This window comes from Triticum urartu, chromosome 7 (assembly GCF_003073215.2).
Source record: "Triticum urartu cultivar G1812 chromosome 7, Tu2.1, whole genome shotgun sequence".
Classification (NCBI taxonomy): domain Eukaryota; kingdom Viridiplantae; phylum Streptophyta; class Magnoliopsida; order Poales; family Poaceae; genus Triticum; species Triticum urartu.
Genome location: NC_053028.1, coordinates 191184293 through 191200447, shown reverse-complemented (window position 1 = coordinate 191200447; position 16155 = coordinate 191184293). Strand labels below are relative to the sequence as shown.

The 16155-nt window shown below is 47.7% G+C and overlaps 2 protein-coding genes across 2 annotated transcripts; one reads left to right on the top strand and one right to left on the bottom strand.

Moving 5' to 3' along the window:
• Window positions 1-860: 860 nt before the first annotated feature.
• Window positions 861-2359, top strand: LOC125525946 (aspartyl protease family protein At5g10770-like). Its single transcript, XM_048690947.1, has 2 exons — window positions 861-969; window positions 1110-2359. Exons 1-2 carry the CDS (start codon window positions 861-863, stop codon window positions 2357-2359), a joined length of 1359 nt encoding a protein of 452 aa, XP_048546904.1.
• Window positions 2360-11471: 9112 nt separating this feature from the next.
• On the bottom strand, window positions 11472-13797 carry LOC125518656 (aspartyl protease family protein At5g10770-like). Its single transcript, XM_048683476.1, has 3 exons — window positions 13629-13797; window positions 12333-12907; window positions 11472-12218 (listed from the first exon to the last, which is right to left on the bottom strand). The coding sequence occupies exons 1-3, from the start codon at window positions 13795-13797 to the stop codon at window positions 11472-11474; spliced, it is 1491 nt and encodes a 496-aa protein (XP_048539433.1).
• Window positions 13798-16155: the final 2358 nt, after the last annotated feature.

The following is a 16155-nucleotide window of genomic DNA, read 5'->3' as shown; positions in this document are numbered from 1 at the left end:
CGTTGTGTGAAAAGGTGACGCGAAACTAAACCGATGGGGTGGGGAAGGAGACGAAAAAAAAACTCAGCAAAAATAAACCGTGGATGCTATTCACCAACTCAGACATTAGAAGTAGAGCTTAGCAAATAAAATGGGTTTAAATAGACGGTGAATAAAATCCGGTTTAAATGTATTGGTGGGATAAAAAAGTAGTGTGAACCAACTGCTTCATTAAAAGTAGAGATTTTAAAACAGATGTAGTATCTTTTTACCATTCCATCATGTTTGAAGTGTCTACCAGGTAATAACGAGACAAGCATGATGCATAGGAGCGCAGACGATCAAAATGGTGATGGAGTGCCGAGACACCTGGCCGATGCAAGGTAACAATGTCCTATGTAAAAAAGAACTACTTTTGCGACCGGCAATGAAGGTTTAAGCCAATTAGGATGCAAAGGTAACAACACCTTAACTATGTGGAGGGAAAAAGAGTCCAACTTTTGCAACCAGTGATGAAGGTACTGATATATATATCTGCCGGCTAGCCGTGTAATTTTGGCATCCCTGTTGGAACCACACGGACGTTAATCCCGATCTATTTACGTATGAACACGCTGTTTATACGTGCGCGACGCTTTGGGCTGATCGGGGAAGCATATAGACAAGAGAAACCACATGCCCAAGACTGAGAATAACCATTTTGTATGCCCACTTACATATCTGATATCACAATCAGTCGTCATAGAAGAACCCAGCTGCTAAAACAAGAACAATGCTGACGTCCTCGACGTACCTCATGTGCTCATTCATGGCTATATATAGGGAGGCTTCCGCCAGGTACCATGCAACCACCACCCGGCTTCCGATCTCTACTAGCTACAATGGCTTCCGCCGTTCCCTGTCTGCTCTTGTGCTTGCTCGTTCTTTCTCCTCATCTCGGCAGTTCCTACCGCACAGGCTCCATCAATGGTGGGAAGCATGTCATCACCCGTTCGTCCCAGGAGTCCAAGAAACCATCGACCTGCTCCTCCGACCCTTCTGGTGAGAATTCAGAACCATTGTAATATGTTCGTCATGTGCTTGCAAATGTGTTCGTTTAATTTATGCTACAACTTGTCTACATCTTGCAGGAGATGGTAATGGATTGCCTGTGACGCATCGGCTGAGCCCGTGCTCTCCTTCTGCCGCCGGTCTGAGCCAGAGCATGCCCTCGGTCGGCGACGCCTCCAGCCGCGACGCCCTCCGCCTGCGCGGGCTCCTCGACGACTCAGCGGACAGCCCTGGTCTGACGATCCCCTCAACCGGCACCCCCCTGGTGGATCTTCCGGACGCAGCGGAATACCACGTCGTCGTCGGCTTGGGTACTCCGGCGCAGAACATCACCGTCGGATTCGACACGGCCACCGTCGGAGCCACGCTTCTCCAGTGCAAGCCATGCGCCGCCGGGGACCCCTGCGACAAGGTCTTCAACCCGTCCCACTCCCTGTCATCAACCCTTTACGACATTCCATGCGGCAGGACATGGGAAGGCTGCCCCTCTACCCGTTGCACCACCCCCGGCTGCACGTTCCGCGTGACACACAACGGCTCCCTCGTGTTGAACGCCACCATGGAGAAGGACACCCTCACGGTGGCGCCGTCGGTCCACGTGCGCGGCTTCAGGTTCCTTTGCCTGGAGATGATGAGCGAGGTACCGACCGACGGCACGTCGGGAGTCCTCGACCTCAGCAGGAACCGCTACTCGCTGGCCTCACAGGTCAGTCTGTCCCCAGACACGGTCGCCTTCTCCTACTGCCTGCCTAGGGGCGCCGAGTCCCAGGGCTTCCTCTCCTTGGGCACCACCCGGCCGGAGCTCGCCGGCCGCCGCGTGAGCTATGCCACCCTGTACAGCAGATTCCCCCGCCGGAACCTGTACTTCCTGAAGCTCACCGGCGTGCGCATCGGCGGGACTGAGCTCCTGATCCCCACCGAGCCGCTCGCCAGCGACGCGCTGATCGAGGTGCAGACGACCTTCACCTACCTGAAGCCTTACGTGTACGAGGACCTGCGCGAGGTGTTCAGGGCGTGGATGAGCAATTACAAGGTGGCGCCGTCGTCAGGCGAGCTCGACACGTGCTACGACTTCACCGGACTGAACACTCTCGAAGTGCCGATCATCACGCTCAGCTTCCAGGGCGGGGCGAGCCTGGAGCTCGGGATCGAGCAGATGATGTACTTCAGCAACCCCCACAACATCTTCTCGGTGGCGTGCCTCGCGTTCGCGCCGGCGCCGGCGTACGGGTCGGGCGTCTCCGTCATCGGGTCGCTGGCTCAGGCGTACACGGAGGTGGTCTACGATCTGATTGGAGGCAAGGTCGGGTTCGTCGACAACCGCTGCTGATCGATCAAGCCACTCAAAGCAGCACGTAGCATGCATGCATCTATCTATGCATCGCATGCATGTTACCAGTATATTGAAGGTTGGTCTTCAGAAATAAGGCTCAGAAGAGTCGCAGGTGATGTGTAAGTGTGGAGTGGAGTTATCTCCGCCTAGCTAGCTGATGGATATGCAGCAGCTACATAATTAAGTTACTGTTTTATGCTGCCTCGGCATCTTGCTTGTTTGCAGGTGCTGTATATCGACCGATACACCAAACTGCGTAGGCCATCAGGTGTCGAGCAGCTTGTTAGCATCGCCGACCTTCCGGGGCGTTCGTGATCCATGAACCGCCGGTCGTCGTCATTGAGCTGCAGCACAGGTAGCGCCTCCTTGAAGGCCATTGTTGACGGTGTAGAGAACGCACCGCCCTGTGTGCAGTAGTTGTCGTTGCCGTAGAGAAGACACCGCCATATTTGCTTGCCACTGCACCTCTTGCGTCGTCTTGGGTGGACGTTGTCGCCATGTCCCCGACGTGCATTGCCAAGTTGGAAGCGTCCGGATGCAGTGTGCCCAAGAGGTCCTTCAAGCAGGGCCGGGCCGGTAAATTCCGGGCCCTGTGCGAAACTAAAGAATGGGCCCTATTTTACTAAAATGAACTAATGAGCTGTTATAATGTATATAATATACTGTCTTACAAAATAATTGGATATGTAAAAAATCATACCTATTCAACTCCCGTTTGCATAATACTAAACTGTGTTGTTTAACAAGGAGGCAAGAACCGATCTCTAACGATCCCTGTCAAAAGTTAATTAGGATTTATGAAATTAGAAATTAGAAATTAGGAGTTGGAACCTGTTTTGAAGCCGTGAAGCACTTGGAGTCGATCGCCAGTCGATTTGACGAGGCGAGATCGATCCGACGAGGCGACGAGTCTAGAACTTAGGAGAGAGGAAGGCAAGAACTGCAGAGGCGTGAATTGCGTGCGGCTTGCCGATTGATACGATGAGGGCTGAAGGCATAAGGCGATACGATGAAGGTTGAGGGCATGAGGCGAAGCCGCGAAGGAGCCGATCCCGTTTCCTGTAACGACGCCGCCGCACCTGCTATTACGGTTTTGTGATCGATCTAGTCCATGATCTCTTTTTTTTCTTTGGGACCGAGATCCCGTTTCCTTCTCGATCGAGGCATCGAGCAGCATTTTTTTTAAGGAAGATCGATCGAGCAGACTTTTTTCTTTAGGGTAATCGATCGAGCAAACGAGCAGCAGCGTCCAGCACCCAATGGCCCAGGGCCTGCTATGACAATTTTTTCTAAATACTAGGCCTATATACAAATTTTGGGGCCCCAAAAATTTAGAGGCCCTGTGCGGGCTGCACACATTTTACAACTATAGGCCCGGCCCTGCCTTCGAGATGGTGGCCATTGCCAAGTCACTTGGGTTGACCAGACTAGAGTGCCATGGTGGAACCGCCGGTCGGGAACAAGGGGCACACATGCAGTTCCTCTAAAGACTCCCCCTACCCCACGTCAAGCATGAACGGTCTTGCCCTCCATGGCCACGTCTCGTCGGGGAAGACAAGCTCGGCGGCGGGAAGGGAGGAAGGTGGCACTGATGTGGTGGCAGCCCGACTTTCGACGAGTGGGGATAGCAATCGATTCGGTGGAATTTGACTTAGACGACCCGACGATACCCTACCCGACGACACACATTTGCAATCGCTAAACCAATCTTCGATGTGCAGTAGGCACGATCAATGTGAACAACGAGGTTTGAGGTCCGCAAGCAAGCGGAGAATCGGCAAGAACTACAGTAACTTGCAATATGAAATTGCAGATAATAAACTAAACACACAGAATAGATGAACAAGTTGGGGTTCCACCGATGATCTGACAAGTCATCTCTTGTGGATGCAAATTATAGTGAAGGCTAAACAATATAACAAAAACCAAAGTTTTAAACCCTAATAAATGACGGCACAAGAGAGGTTCGATGCGAGGGGATCAAAGCCCAATCAAGAGCGGTGTTCTGCAAGAAAAAAGAAATGTTGTTTTGACGGTTTCTGTTGGTCGTCACACTGCTCAAAAGAAGGGATACCACTACAGATGTGCGGTCAATGGCAAAGGAAGACGACTTATTGTTTGACACATTGCTTAAAACTGTCACGACACCTTGTGTGGCGTCTGAAACAAAACAAACACGTCTTCTCATATGTCGTTTTAGATATCGGTGACACGGCCATTGGTCTAGCGCGTGCGTGATTGTCAGGCGGGCTAACATGGTGCTAGTGTGCCTGACACGGTTAACGGCAACAACATGATTCAATTGTGACTAAAAGGTTGTGGCATACAATGTTAGTGGTGACAACGCTGTGGCGGATATCAGAAGGACGTGTCCGGCAGGCAGAGCGATGACCGTTGACCATTGATCGTCAAAGACGGCAAGCCGGTTGGCCTGTCTTACGTAGAGAACGCGCCTAGTGGATAGTCGTTTCTCAAGGGGGAAGAGACGAGCATATAAATTTTTCACAGGGCCATGGATGCACTTAAGTGCAAAATAGGGTCATTTAGACGAATAAATACTTACGTAACTCTTGGAACAAGATGCATGATAGGACGGGAGAAATGGCCGGTTGTGGGGGCGACCGAGAATTCTTCTCAAATCAGTTGGGTGAATGCAAACGTTTTTCATATCAATGCGAACAACGAGGTTTGAGTATATAAGTTTTATGTGAGGCCATGGGCGTGCTTAAGTACAAAATAGGGCCATCTATAGACAAATAAATACTACACAACTCTTGCATGATAGGACAGGAGACATGGTCGGTTGTGAGGGCGACGGGGAATTCTTCTCAAATGGGTGTAGCTAGGTCTCAGTCGACTAAGAATTAAACAAGTTTCAGTCAAGTGACATACTCCCTCCGTCTTAAAATAAGCGTCTCAACTTTGTACTAACTCTAGTACAAAGTTGTACTAAGCTTGAGACACTTAGGCTGTATTTGATAGCGAAGTATTGAAAAACTAAAGTATTGGAAAACTATAGTAATTTAACAAGTAGGTATAAAATATCATAGTTTTGACATTACAGCGAATTTTGAAGTATTAAGAATACTGTGGACCTGTTTGGCAAAAGGTTTATACGCTGCAGTTACAAACACGCTCATTGCTAGCTAGCTAGAAGTTCCAAGCTGATGTACGGCCATGCACAAACTAGTACGACCATGCACTAGCCGAACAACCAATATGAACACACCATACACAAGCTCCATATTACACTGATAAAAAGGAGTTGGTTGTCGATTACCACACATACCATCACGTGCAGCAAGAACGTGATCAGTCCATCTTGACCTGGCAAGTCCAGCATACATAGCAAAAACAAAATCAAATCCCCACACACTTTCGCTAGATGAGGATCTGGAAATGTAGGGAACACAGATTGGGATGAGATGACTTCAGTAGGAAAAATCGGAAGCAGCGGCAATCGGAAGTAGCAAGCAATGAAGGACAGTGTACTAATATTTTTTCCAAGAGGACAGGCGGTGATGATGCACTAGTAGAAAACGGGCCATTAGCACTGGTTTGTAAGGGCCTTTAGTGTCGGTTATGGAACCGGCACTAACGTTTCGGCACTAAAGCCCCCCTCTTTAGTACCGGTTCAGCACGAACCGGTGCTAAAGGGGAACCACGTGGCACGAGCCAGCTCCGGGGGCCGGGAGCCCTTTAGTACCGGTTGGTAACACCAACCGGTACTAAATGGTTGTGGGTTTTTGTTTTATTTTGTATTTTTTAATTAAATTTGTGTTATCAATTTAATTTAGGATTGTTTTACGTCATAATGAGTTGTAGTCGTCATCATCATCATCATCATCGCATATTAATTAATAAATAAACTCTAGCTAGCTAAAAATCATCGTAGTCGTCTAATTACCACTATTTAATCATCATAGTCATTACCGCGCTAGCTATCTAATCATCATCAACGCTGGCTAGCTTAAAGGGGAAACATTCACTTTGTAACAGAAGCAAAGATATCATCAAGTTCAACATAATCGTCACCAAGATCGAAGTTCAGGACACGGACATGAGACAAGTACTAATTAAGAGCATGAACTAGTAGCTACTGATCCTGCTGCTCCCTCTCAGGTAGAATAGCAAAGAACATGTATAGCTCTCCTGATTCATCATACTGGAGCATGCAGATGAATCTGTCTCCTAATCTTGGGTTGCGCTTCACCTTACTGCCCCCTAGTACTTCTCTGCGATCGTTAACAATTTTGCTCCAATCTTTCACTATTAAGCATTCTTCGCTTTCAGAAATCCTGAATGCACTCATGTGCAATGTAGGAAATCTTGGTCGTAAGCTAACCATTGACATGCGACCTTTTGTCTCGATCCACTGAGGCACAACTGTCATCGAAAGTCCCTGTTGAACAACATCGTATAGTAATTAATATACTAAGCAATGAAAGTTTAGCTTCAAAAATAATGTATGCAAAAGATGCACTAATTAAGGACAAATATCTTACCATCTTTTGATTATAGATGTGACCGTAGTTCAATACGATCACCATTGGTCGCACGTTTTGAGTACTAACATTTCTAAGTTTAGGAAAAAAATTTGTCTTGACAGTATTAAGATCCTCAAGCCATGAAACATAATGATTTATCTCCTCGCAGTTTAGTTGAGCCCCGGGGCAGTAGTAGGTCCTGTCTACCAAGCGCCGGACATGTTTGCTTGAACCGAAATAAGCTGACAATACAAATTAGTTGTCAACTATTTTTGAATAAACTGTATGAAAGACATAAACATATGCATGCATGGTTGAGAAAAACTCACCAAATGGTAGAACTGGAGGCGTTTGCACATCGAGCCAGATGTCTATATTACCTTCAATATCATCTTCCGGACGAATATCAAAGGTGACAACCATATCAGGCTTAAATGCATAAGCCTTGCATAGTGCTTGTCAAGTTTTGCATTCAAAATGGGTGTATGTGTCTCCATTATATAATTTGACGTTGAAAGTATACCCATGCTCCGTCTTCAAGTAAACTCTCTTTACCTCCATATCATCTATAGCACTAAAACATATCTTATCCAAGACAAAAATTCTTGCATGGCAGGGGATGCGCTATAGTAGAATAGTGAAAATTTAAAATTATAAGTTGAAGCAAATGAAGCATAAGTTTTGCATTCAAATAATAATTGACAAAGTGACTTACTGTATCAACTTCGAATGTCTCATCCAGCTTGATGCTGAAGCGCCTACCATCAACAAGGAAATTTTGGTCGCACAGGCCGCGCTGGTCTTCATAGTGTTCGCACAAAATAAAATCTTTTTCATCGTCAGATGACATTTCCTATGTTCATATAGGTGAAACATTAAACACCTATATCTAGCCAAATATATATTCACCTAACATTTGACATTAATATATCTAACTATATATTCAATTGACATTACTATATATTTAACTTTACTATTTAATTCATCTAACATTCGACATTAATCTAACACTTTCAAATCTCATATACCTAAATTTTCTTACTAAAAATAAACTAGTTATATTAATTATTCAACTAGTTCAAATCTCATATACCTAAATTTTCTTACTAAAAATAAACTAGTTATATTAATTATTCAACTAGTTCTAATCTCTAGTTCGAAAATTTTTCTATCTAGCTAATTCATCTAACATTCGACATTAATCTAACATTCGATCATCTAATTAACTTTTCTGAAAAACAGAAAATAAGAAAAAAAATGTGTGTGTATGTGTGTGTATACGTATATGTGTGTACGTATGTGTGTATGTGTGTGTATGCGTGTGTGGTATATGCATGTGTGTGTGTGTGCATGCGCGCCGCCCCGTACGTACGAGCGGGGGCGGCGGCGTACGGGGCGGGGGCGCCGGCGTTCGGGACGGTGGCGGGGACGGACGGCGGCGCGCGGCGCGGCGGCCGGGTACGCGCAAGGAGAGAGCGAGATACGTACGGACGGCGGCGCGGGACGACGACGGGACCGCGTCGCGGGACGACGACGGACGGCGGCGCGCGGCGTTCGGGGCGGCGGCGGGGACGACGACGACGACGATGGGCGACGGGCGGCGATGACGGGAGCGGCGCGCGAGAGGTTGACGAAAGAAGTGGGGAGATATAACTGAAATTTCGTAAGTGCTGTATATATAGGGTGAGCCTTTAGTACCGGTTGAAGCCACCAACCGGTACTAAAGGCCTATTTTGGCCAGGCAAAGAGGCGGGAAGAGCAGACCTTTAGTATCGGTTGGTGGCTCCAACCGGTACTAAAGGGGGGGCCTTTAGTACCGGTTGGAGCCACCAACCGGTACTAAAGGCCTTGCGCTGCCACCCCAAAGTTTAGTCCCACCTCGCCCGACGAAGGGCAGCCGCACTGGTTTATAAACCCAACCGCGGCTACCTCTTCGAACTCCTCTATATAGCAGGCTTCTGGGCCTAATTAATTAGGGCACGCTGCCCTATAGGTCTGCTGGCCCTCCTGGGCCTGCATTTGCACACCCTAGGTCTGGTAGACCCATAGGACAGTGTGCCAACAATTTTGCTATATAGTTTTTTCTTTTCTGCATTACTTATTTTCTTTTATTTATTTTTGAGTAGTTTTTATATAGTTTTTTCTTTTCTGCATTATTTATTTTCTTCTATTTATTTTTGAGTAATTTGTTTGTATGGTTTTTTTATTTTCTGCATTATTTATTTTTGTATAGTCCGAAACCCTGATACTCGGAAAGAGTTTGTCCAATTTGTACATGAAGTGCGTCCAGTTTTTGCCGTGACCCTCTCTACTCTTTCGCGCATGCTATGCGGGTGATATGATGATACCATGTCAAGTTTCAACATTTATATAGTTTTTTCTTTTCTGCATTACTTATTTTCTTTTATTTATTTTTGAGTAGTTTTTATGTAGTTTTTTCTTTTCTGCATTATTTATTTTCTTCTATTTATTTTTGAGTAATTTTTTTGTATGGTTTTTTTATTTTCTGCATTATTTATTTTTGTATAGTCCGAAACCCTGATACTCGGAAAGAGTTTGTCCAATTTGTACACGAAGTGCGTCCAGTTTTTGCCGTGACCCTCTCTACTCTTTCGTCAATGTCTGTGCACTCACGGCTTATAAACCGCTCATACTGCCTCTCTCTTGGCGAAGATCACAAGATAGTTTGGTTAAATTGCATTACTTGTAAGTCCAGTTAACATGGATGCTTATGATGCAAGAGCAACAACAAAAGTGAAAATTTGGCACAAATAAGTAGTTGTGTAACTAAAATAGGTAGGAGGAGAGATAGCTCTTATGTCACAAAAAAGAAGTTGTATCAAACCTTTTATGTCGGATCTAGAACAAACCAATCGGTATCGCCATCATACAGCCCAACCGTGGCTCGTGATGCATATATATGCATATCAAATGCACGGTTGGACGTATGATGGCGAATCCGAATGATTTGTATTCAGTCGATGAACTGGTAGATGTATGCAGTCGATGAACTGGTAGATGTATGTAGTCGATGAACTGAAAGACTTATGCAGGGAAGGCGAGAGGTGGGCTAGCTATATATAGGGTCGTCTGGCTCACAAAGTGATTGTGGTAGTTTCGATCCAACGACTCACATGAGCTAGGAAGAAACACACTCTTGATCCAACGACTCGCAAGAGCTAGAAAGAAACACACGATCCGTGTGATTCTTCCTGATTGGTGGGATGCACATTAGTACCCACTCCGGACTCCGAAACCCTGATACTCGGAAAGAGTTTGTCCAGTTTGTACACGAAGTGCGTCCAGTTTTTGCCGTGACCCTCTCTACTTTTTCGCGCATGTTATGCGAGTGATATGATGATACCATGCCAAGTTTCAACATTTTCAGAATTCATTTTGTAGTGATTTTCAATTTCACGGTCATTTCGCTCTCTAAAAAATTAGGTAAATGACCGGAAAACAACAAATGATGTCAGAACATGTTGGAAATTGATGACGCCGCTTTAAATGCTGCATACTGAACACAAAAAAAGTCCGGAGTTTAAATAAGTTACTAAAAATAAAAAAGAGGTGCAATGGTGGTTAATTTGCTTCAAGCCATTCGGAATAGTGTAGACTGCACTGCACATAGCTCAGTGCAATCTATGCTATTCTGCAAGGCTTGAAGCTAATCAACATGTAGGTGAGCACTGCAACTCTTTATCATTGTCTGTGCACTCACGGCTTATAAACCGCTCATACTGCCTCTCTCTTGGCGAGGTGGGACTAAAAACAGCTTGCCATAAACTCATTAGTACCGGTTCGTGGGAAGAACCGGCACTAAATGGTGATGGTGGGGCCATAGTCTGACCGCAGGCTGATGCAGCCTCTTTAGTACCGGTTCGTGGCATGAACCGGTACTAAAGGTTCGCCACGAATCGGTACTATTGATCGCCGCCACGAACCGGCACTAATGTACACATTAGTGCCGACTCTAATTCAAACCGGCACTAATGTGCTTCACGTTTGACCCTTTTTCTACTAGTGATGGGTTGGGAGTGAGTTGAAGATAACGCTCGTTCTTTCGTCTTCTCTGTTTTTAAAAAAAAGGTCGGAGGTTCTTTTTTATATGCAGAGAAAATACCATGGTATTGGAAAAACTATGGTATTAATACTACAGTTTTTTGTTCTCACCAAACAGCTCACAGTAATTAAAACCATGGTATTTCTAAAAACTGTAGTATTTTCAAAATACATAGAAAATACTTTGCTATCAAACAGAGCCTTATTTTGAAATAGAGGGAATAGTATGTAAGAAGAAGAAAAATTATATGAATCTCAATGCAAAATCTAAGGAATATAATATTGACTGAGACATAACGAAGTCTCATAGACTTAGCGAAATTGTTCTCAAATCAGCTGGGTGAAGGCAAACTTTTTCCATATGCACCCACCGCCTCAACCCCTTTATTCATAGTTGGAAATCGATAAAAAGTATTCCCTCCGTAAATTAATATAAGAGCGTTTAGAATATTAAAATAGTGATCTAAATGTTTTTATATTAGTTTACATAGGGAGTACACGGTAGGACATAGAGTGGCGATCGATAAGCGTGGGTCACTTCTTTTCTACCAGGAAGGAAATCAGCAACTGAAGGGAACAAAACCAATCTTCTCAGCTGCAACGTCGTAGATCACCTCGGCGGAACGCTGCTGCGTGTTGCCGATGATGGAGAAGGAATCATCATCGCCCGCCGCGAACGCGAGGCACCCGTAGGCCGGCTGCGCTACCTCATCAGGGAACATCATGATCCCGTAGAAGTCGAGGTCGAACACGGCTCCGTCGCTGAAGTTAAACGACACCCCCGGTATGACGATGGCGCTCTGGCCGGAGAAGTCGTAGCAGGTGTCGAGTTCTTCGAAGGGCGGCGCCGGCTTATTCCCCTTCATGGTGAACTTGAAGCGGTCGCGGAGCAAGGCGTAGGCCTTCGAGGGGATGTACGTGAGGGTGGTGCCGGAGTCGAGCAGGGTGCCCTTGCTGGTGAACACGGATGGCGGCACCGGCAGGACGTAGCCACCGATGTTGATGGACGCGAGCTCCACGAAGTAGAAGGACGGGTACTCCGGCTTCTTGATCATCGCCGTGTACTGGACCTTGCCGGTGTCCGGGGCGGCGCCGATGCTGAGGAACCCGGGCCTCGACATGTTGTGAGACGGCAGGCAGTAGGAGAAGGTGCCGTCGTAGGAGGACGCCGTTTGCGAGGCCAGCGAAAGCTGGCCACGGCCAAGGCCAAGCAGCCCGTCGACGCTGCCAAAGTCGCCCAGGTTGGTGGTGCCGCATCCGAACGGGAAGCTGGAGAAGGTACGCGATGAGGAGAACGTCAGCGTCTCCTGTGAGAGCGCACCAGACGTGGACGAGCCGTCGCCATAGCCGACGCGGTAGAGGCAGGTGGTGCCGTTGCACATGCCGCCGGCCACCGAGCACTTTGGCGTACCGCATCGCACGACTTCGTAGGTGGAGGATTTGGTCGGGTCGAAAAGCGGGTCGCGTTGTTGGTAACAGTGTCCGGCGGCGCACGGCTGGCACTGGACCCACGACAGGTCGCTGCCGGTGTCGAACAGCAGAGCAGATGGCTGAGGCGGCGTGCCGAAGCCAACTATGACGATGAACTCCGTTATGTTGTAGCCGCTGGTCCCCGGCACGTCCGGGATGGTGACGGACGGCCCCTCCGCTGGTGCAGGGGCCGGCGGGAAGTATATCGGAGGGAAGGCTACGGCTGGGACTGGAGGCATCCCCTCTGATGGTGCGGGATTTGGCGGAAAGAACATCGGAGGGAAGGCGATGACTGGTAACATCGGAGGCATGCCCTTTGCTGGTGCTGAACCTGGTGTGGGGCTTGGCGGGAAAATGAACGGAGGGATCGGAGGCATGGCCATCGGAGGCATGGCTGAAGGGTAAGACCTTTGGCGGATGGTGCTCAGTCGGGCTCTGTCGTGGTTGGCGATGTTGCGATTGCGTCCCGCCTGCTCGGCCGTGCTGCAAGATGGATGGATGGCGAACTTGTTGCCAGAAGTCTCGCCTGTCAATCATTTACATATCACATGTTACATATATGTATTGCTCTTTCTGTAATAATGATAAAAGTAAATGTTTTTGTTCTTATAACATTCCAAAAACTATTTGTGCCTAAATTAAAGCTTTCGGCGTATTAGACGCGTAGTGATCTAGTGGATGGATATAGCTGTATATATTTCTCAAAAAAAAAAAGATGTAGCTGTATATGTATAGATTTGCTTCACACTCTAGATGTTTTGTGCGGAGTTGCCCAGGCGAGTTGTCACCGAGAGCCCGGCATGGATGGAAATAATTTCTTCTTTTTTTGTGAGAAAAGTATGGAAATTATTTCTGTCTCTGCTTTGCGATTCATATCACACGTTCTTGGATCCTAAAAAAAACACGTTCTTTAGTTTGTGTGACAAAATTTGTTTTATTCCATACTGTCGCCGAACATTTTCATTGATTTTCTTCTTTTAAAATGTGTCATAATATTTTCAAACAAGACAAAATGTATCAAAAAACAGAAAACGCGCCACAAATCTCAAAGTAAAGACAGATGGTGAACGCATGCATGATATATCTCGTGCATGGTAGAAAAATCACACTCCCGAGAAAGCAGCAACATCTCTTTTTTTTTTCTAAACGAAGCATCAGAAGTTTCTACGGTAATTTCACACCCGTAGTACTCCATACCTTTTCTTTGGTGTATTTTTGTACAGGTATACTAGTGCTCTGACCCATACCTGAAAACGAGGAGGGATCATAGCACTGGGCTCGAGCCTTGGAGGCGACCACCTGGTCGAGGCTGACGGAGAGGTAGCGCTTCGGCGGAGCCGCCAGAGCGCCGCCGCAGAGGAGGGCCAGCACCAGCACCAGCAGGCCGTAGAGGAGCGACCGTCCGGCGGACGCCATTGCAAGCACAGATCAAAGGCCTTTGTCTCGCACCGGTGAATGAATGGAGTGGCAGTGCTCCGAATCCTTATATAGGCGGACGCGGGGCATCGTATCAGGTTCGACATAATCACGAAAAGCAAGAAAACAGGCGTCGCTGTTGCCAAGATTTGCGCCTCGGACGAGCCGAGCAGGAGCTTGGCTGCCGCCTCGGCGCGATGCATCCGATGAGCATGATGCAGCCCCTTGCGTCGGATAGGTCGGCTGAATCTTTTTTTTTTAAATCAACCGCATCTCTATTTATTCATGAAAGGCAGGAATTTCTGCCGAAATAATGTGAAGAATACAGTCTGGTGGTGCTTGCACCCAAATCTTACTAATATTATTTGTTACCCCCTCCTTGGCCAACCCGTGCGCAGCGCCGTTCGCCGTTCTCCTTACCCAAGTCACCTTCCATCTTTCTTTCTTTGCCAGCATGTTTTTCACCTCTCTGATCATCGGCCCCAGCACGGAGAGATCGGCTTCCTCATTCTGAATCTTGCGGACCACCTCCAGGCAATCCATCTCGATGTGCAAGCTAGTAATGTTGAATTCCTCCGCCAGCTCCACCGTCCTTTTGCAAGCCAGCAACTCCATCTTCTCTGGATCACCTCCCATCGAGTGGAAGTGGCATGCACCTCCGAGGAGTGGAAGTGGCTGAATCTTTTTTTCGCTCGTAATATTATTGTTAGTGCAGCTTGCCTTTTTTTAAGACAAGTTAGTTTTTTTTTTAAGAAATCTCGCCACTTTATTAGATAATACCAATGTTCATAGGTACACGATGTTGGTCATGAGGGACTCCCAGCCAAACATGCCGACCAGCCCTAAATTACAAGCGAACTTAACAAGATTGTAAGCCTTGAAATTATGATTTCTACGCTCAAAAACGAAAGAAACCGAAGCGAAAGTGCTTCTTCGTCCCATTATTTCATGTATAATAGCCGAGTGCAGCCCTCCTGTTCCTTGGTTTAAGTCTAGTACCACACCTTGGCAGTCCGAAGCAACTGTCAAGTTTGTCACCTGAAGATCCTCTGCAAGTGCTAACGCCTCCCTACATGCAAATGTTTACCGAAAAAGGCTTTTGCCCTGCTTTATAAATAAAGTAAACCGCCAAAGAGCACACATACATGGACTAGTTCAAACACACACCCAAGTCTCACAAAAGGAAGTACAAAAGGTTCTGCTGAGGGCACAACTCAACAAGCCCAAACAAAAAGGAAAAAAGGACGCCGGAGCACACAACAGGCGTCTAGTCTGGCTCCGGAGGAGGCGGACGGGCAGCGACGACAGTCGGACGGCCATCGAGCGAAGGTCGGCGATGAAGGCGGAGATGACGTCCCAGTCCTGTGGGCGGCTAAGCGGCCGCCAAAGCTACAAGTCACCAGACATTTTGAAAAGAGCGTCAGTAGCCCGTCGAAGAGGAGTGTGTTGGATCACAAGTTTATTGCGGATCATCCAGAGAGTCCAAGCGATAGCTCCCATCTCAAGCCACCTAATGTGGCGAGAAGGCAGGGGGGAGTTCTGGAGTTCGGCAAATAGGTCGGGGAAGTTGGTGTGACACCAATTCCCACGAACCGCCTCTCTAAAGCAGCTCCACACAAATTGAGTGGACACACAAGAGAAGAAGATATGATTCGAGTCTTCGAGGACACCGCATAGCGGGCATAGGCCAGAGCCCGGGCCATTGCGTTTGCGGACCTCGACCCCAGACGGGTCCGTCCGCGAACCCATTGCCACATGAAGATCCGGATTTTCAATGGTAGGCGGATGGACCACACTGCCATAAGGGGGGAGGCGCGGTGGAGGGGGCGATGGCCTGTTACAGGGACTTGGTGGAGAATTGGCGTGACGGCTCAAGGCGCCACCTCAACTGATCCGGGCCAGTGCCCACTACTGGCTCGTGGATAGCGATGCAATCAAGCAACTCACGCCATGCGGCAGAATCCGGAGGCCCAAATGGCCTCCGGAATGCGAGGCGCCCAAAGTCAATAAGGGCCCTCTCTACTGAGATCCAAGGGTCGACAACGATGGAGAAGAGGTCAGGGAAGCGCGTCGCGAAGGGGGTGTCGCCGGCCCACCGGTCAAACCAGAACAAAGTCGTAGCCTCAGATCCAACCGAGATGGAGGTCCCAATGCGGAGGACTGGGAGAAGATGGACGACCGACTGCCAGAACTGGGAACCGCCAGTGCGCTGACAGAAGGCTAGGGGTTGCCCACACAGTGTAACGCCCTCGATGCGGCTATATCTCCCACGTGTGGAAACACGACTTAGAGGCATAACCGCATTGAAAGCAATGTCGCAAGTGAGGTAATCTTCACAACAACCCATGTAATACATAA